The sequence below is a fragment of the Arachis stenosperma genome, chromosome 3 (assembly GCF_014773155.1).
Source record: "Arachis stenosperma cultivar V10309 chromosome 3, arast.V10309.gnm1.PFL2, whole genome shotgun sequence".
In the NCBI taxonomy this organism is placed as follows: domain Eukaryota; kingdom Viridiplantae; phylum Streptophyta; class Magnoliopsida; order Fabales; family Fabaceae; genus Arachis; species Arachis stenosperma.
The window spans coordinates 24,326,829-24,330,753 of NC_080379.1; the positions used below are offsets into that span (position 1 = coordinate 24,326,829).

General features: G+C 31.2%; 1 protein-coding gene across 1 annotated transcript; it reads left to right on the forward strand.

Moving 5' to 3' along the window:
* Positions 1-1,530: 1,530 nt before the first annotated feature.
* LOC130965706 (GPI-anchored protein LLG3-like) lies at positions 1,531-3,115 on the forward strand (the record flags this gene model as incomplete). Its single annotated transcript, XM_057890462.1, has 2 exons — positions 1,531-1,621; positions 2,577-3,115. Coding segments are annotated over 2 exons (462 nt in total), but the record flags the coding sequence as incomplete, so codon positions are not given.
* Between the last annotated feature and the right edge of the window lie 810 nt (positions 3,116-3,925).

Sequence of the window (3,925 nt, forward strand, 5' to 3'; positions counted from 1 at the left end):
AACTACATCGAGATAAATTTATCGAAAAATGGAAAACAGAAGTCAATCGATGCGCTCATTTGAGGAAGAGAGGTTATTCAAAGATGGTAATTTTCGGTTACGTAATTGTATAAAAAGAACGGGAACAATTATTCAAAAAATAGCACACATAAAAATTATATTTGAATCTGATTGGTCAGGAATTTCTATAAATAAGTAAAAGGTTGAAGGGATTGAGATTGAAACTTTGTTTAAACAAAAATACTCAAACACACTCATATTTCAAAAACTTTCTGAGTCTGTATTCGAGTTATTTTTCTGTAGACTTTTTAATCTTCATTTATATTTTCAGTAATCTTTATTTTTTTTGCAAATTTACCTTTCAAACAATGTTTAATTTCCTTATTCAATTTAACCTTTTAGCATTTTATTTTCGAATTCAAATTCCTTTGATTTTATTGAAGTTAATCTACTACTTTATTTAAATTCAATGCAATTTCTTTCAATTTTAGTAAATTTATTTCTAAAGTTTATTTTGTTTATCTTTTTAGATTTTCTTTTATTTTGTTTCATCAAAAAAGTTTTCTGATACACTTTTAAAAAATTAGTATTCACAAAGAAATATGTTTCATTCCCAAATCATTGAATATCAAACCATTTTCGATTAAATTTGGATCTTTTAAATTTTAGATTTTTACTTTAAAGAATAAAGTGAGATCTTGAATGTTTTTTCTCTCATATTTCCTCTTATTCTCACCTATAAAATAAATTGTAATAGATCATACTTTAACTTCTAAGATAAAATTCAAAATTTAAAAGATTTAAATCCATCTTTTGCCAAAAAACGATAAAAAAAATATCAAAGAATTTGCCATAAAAAAGAATTCCCGAATTAACTTACTCCAAAGTCCAGACGATACCCTGCATCGTAGACAACACCCTGCGTCGTCAGTCACCGGTAGCAGACGATGTCTGCGCTGTAATCACACGAACCGACGCGTCACGCAATGAGCTGCACCACGCAATTTCCTTACCTGAGTAAAAAAATAACTTCCTCATGCTAGCTAGCATTCAGGGGTAAATAAGGGTTAGTAATAACTTAATAACTGCCAAGTGCCAAAGCCATTATGCACCAAAAATAAAAATGCCAAAGGCAACGACAACGCAGGGAGAAGAACCATTGCAACTCAGCTACAATGAAAACACCATTCATTCACACCGCAATTCCTTCTCTCTCTCTCTCTCTCTTTCTCTCTCTCTCTCTCTCCAAACCAGAAAAACAAAAACAAAAACAAAAACAAAAGAAGCAGATCCATCGAAGAGAAAGGGGGAAAAATAAAACAAAATAAGAAAGAGGGGTAAGAATGAAAGAGATAATGAGTTCAAAGGCATTGTTCTCTTCCATTCTCTATTTCTTCCTTATATCCACATTGGCCACTGCCTCCCCATTCCTTTCAAGTACATTTTCCATCTTCACATGTTTTTGCATTATTTTATTTTTCCAATCATGCGAACTGTCACATTATCATAGTTACACATTGTTATTATATATTTGTTAATGTAGTTGAATTTTGTTTTAAGACAGATGATATATTTGAGTCTGGGGCATCCACCTCCCGTTCCCTCCTACAGGCTAAGAAAGGTAACATTACATTTTGCATTACCTAATTTGATTAGTGGTAATTCAGAAGATAATTACGCTGGAATTTGAAACATCTTTATAATGTTATACCTTAGGTGATAATCGAAATGATAAATTACCACTTGGAACATAATGTGGATTACTTTAAAATTTTCGGATTATTTGTAACTCAACCAGATTAGGTAATCTTTTATTTGCAATCTAGATGTCTTAGCTAAAATAGGTATGCTTCTTCAATTGATTTTCTTTCAATCAAATGTAGGTAGTGTAAAGTTACAAAGTACCTGAAATCAAACTGATTTTTTAGGAATTGAATGTATTGGCCTTGATCATGCCAAATGGTGACAAGTTTGTTGCATTATGATTCTCTAATAAGTAACATGATAAAATACTATTTTAGTCCCAAATTTTTTAATCAAGTTCTAATTTAATCCTTAACGTTTTAAACGTTTTATTTCAGCCCCAAAAAGTTTTTGACAGATTTAATGTTGTTCCACCGTTAAATTTGACATGAATATTCAACATGTTGAAAAATCAATAACGTTCAATTTCACTATGCAAGTAAAATCGGCCACCAATGATCACCAATATGAAATATTTTTCTTTGATCCTAGAGTATTGATGATTGATTAATAGGATTTGGAGTTTGGTACAAGAAAGAGAACTAAAAGACGAATGGTTACAAGAAGATTTTGGTTATATTTTCCTAATACAAGCTAATATATGACTTAACTATTAATATTGTTAACTTTTACGTTACTCATTTCGTTGAAGTAGAATTTGATCCAAACATTAAGAACTAAAATAATACCTCTCCTGAACAATAAAACCACTTAGAGATGTCATAATTTTGTTAGCATGTGTCGATTCCGTGTATAAGACAGAATAAGTATACAAAGCATTTCTCTGGCTGAACCCACTGATAAATGTACTTTTTTTGTCCTATAATGTGCAGCTTGTGGAGTTGACTTTGAGAATCAGAACTACACAATCCTAACAAGCCAATGCAAAGGACCACAATACCCACAAAAGGTTTGCTGTGAAGCATTCAAGCAATTTGCATGCCCTTTCATCAATGAAATCAATGATATGGCAACTGATTGTGCCTCAGTCATGTTCAGTTACATAAACATCTATGGAAAGTACCCTCCTGGTCTCTTTGCTAATGAGTGCAAGGAAGGCAATGAAGGCCTTGATTGCACCAATGTGAAAACATCCAATAACAGTTCCTCTGTTTCTAACTCTGCTCATCCTGCTGCTCCTTATGATTCTATGTTGTTATTGGCCATACTTGGTTTCATTGGTCTTTTGTTCCAACTTTTCTGAAGGCTCTCTCTTATGTCAATTGGGTCACGTTTTGTATAACTATTATAGCAATCACTATTTTGAGCTCATAATTTTCGAAACAAGATGGCTTTATCATTCTGTAACGTTCGTGATACTCTATTTTAAAATATGTAAAAACACGTACTGCAGATGTGAGATGTCAATGACTTGACAATTATTTATGATAAATTATTGTGGCATTGTTTGATCCGTGTAACTAATGTTACGCAGTGAGACAAAGTGTTTTAGGTTATATACAAAGATGTATTATACATTGTACCAAAATTATACAAATGATTTTATTTCGTTGGCAAAATTTTTCAGTTTGCTTCATTTTTCTTGTCATACAAAGTTATAAACTGTGTTCATAGCCATATATTATCTATGTATCACTGATATCTTAATGACTTAGTATGATTCTTGATAAATCACTTTTGAGTCTGGATCATCGTTTTGATCATAAATAATGTTACTTATTTAAACAAAATCTGGTTGTTGATACAACGATCTTCACAACACTATTTGAAAATGGAAAAATATTATTGAATCATGGAGAGTATGTAGCAAACTCTTTTAAAATCATATGGAAATTCTGTTACTATATCAAGGACCAAGGGACCATTATGTGAAAGTGGAAAAACTGATTTTATACCATTATTGTAGCATATTTGTATTAACATTTGATTGGGCTATGAGTTACATCACCCTTTTGAAGTTGAAGATGATCTAATAAGGTGGGGGTTATGATTTGTCAATTGCTGATTTAACATACGGCATATAATTAAGATGCAAGTTGAAAGAGTGGGGTTTGCCACTTAGAAAATTTAGTGGTCTCAAATTTGTTTCTCATCACTCTCATGTTTATCGTCTAACGTCACCCTAACATTATATTTATTATTTATTTATTTTATTTTATGTCTGGACCAATTTAAGAAGATTTAATTCGATGATGACTAAAGCTCACAAAATAACCAAATC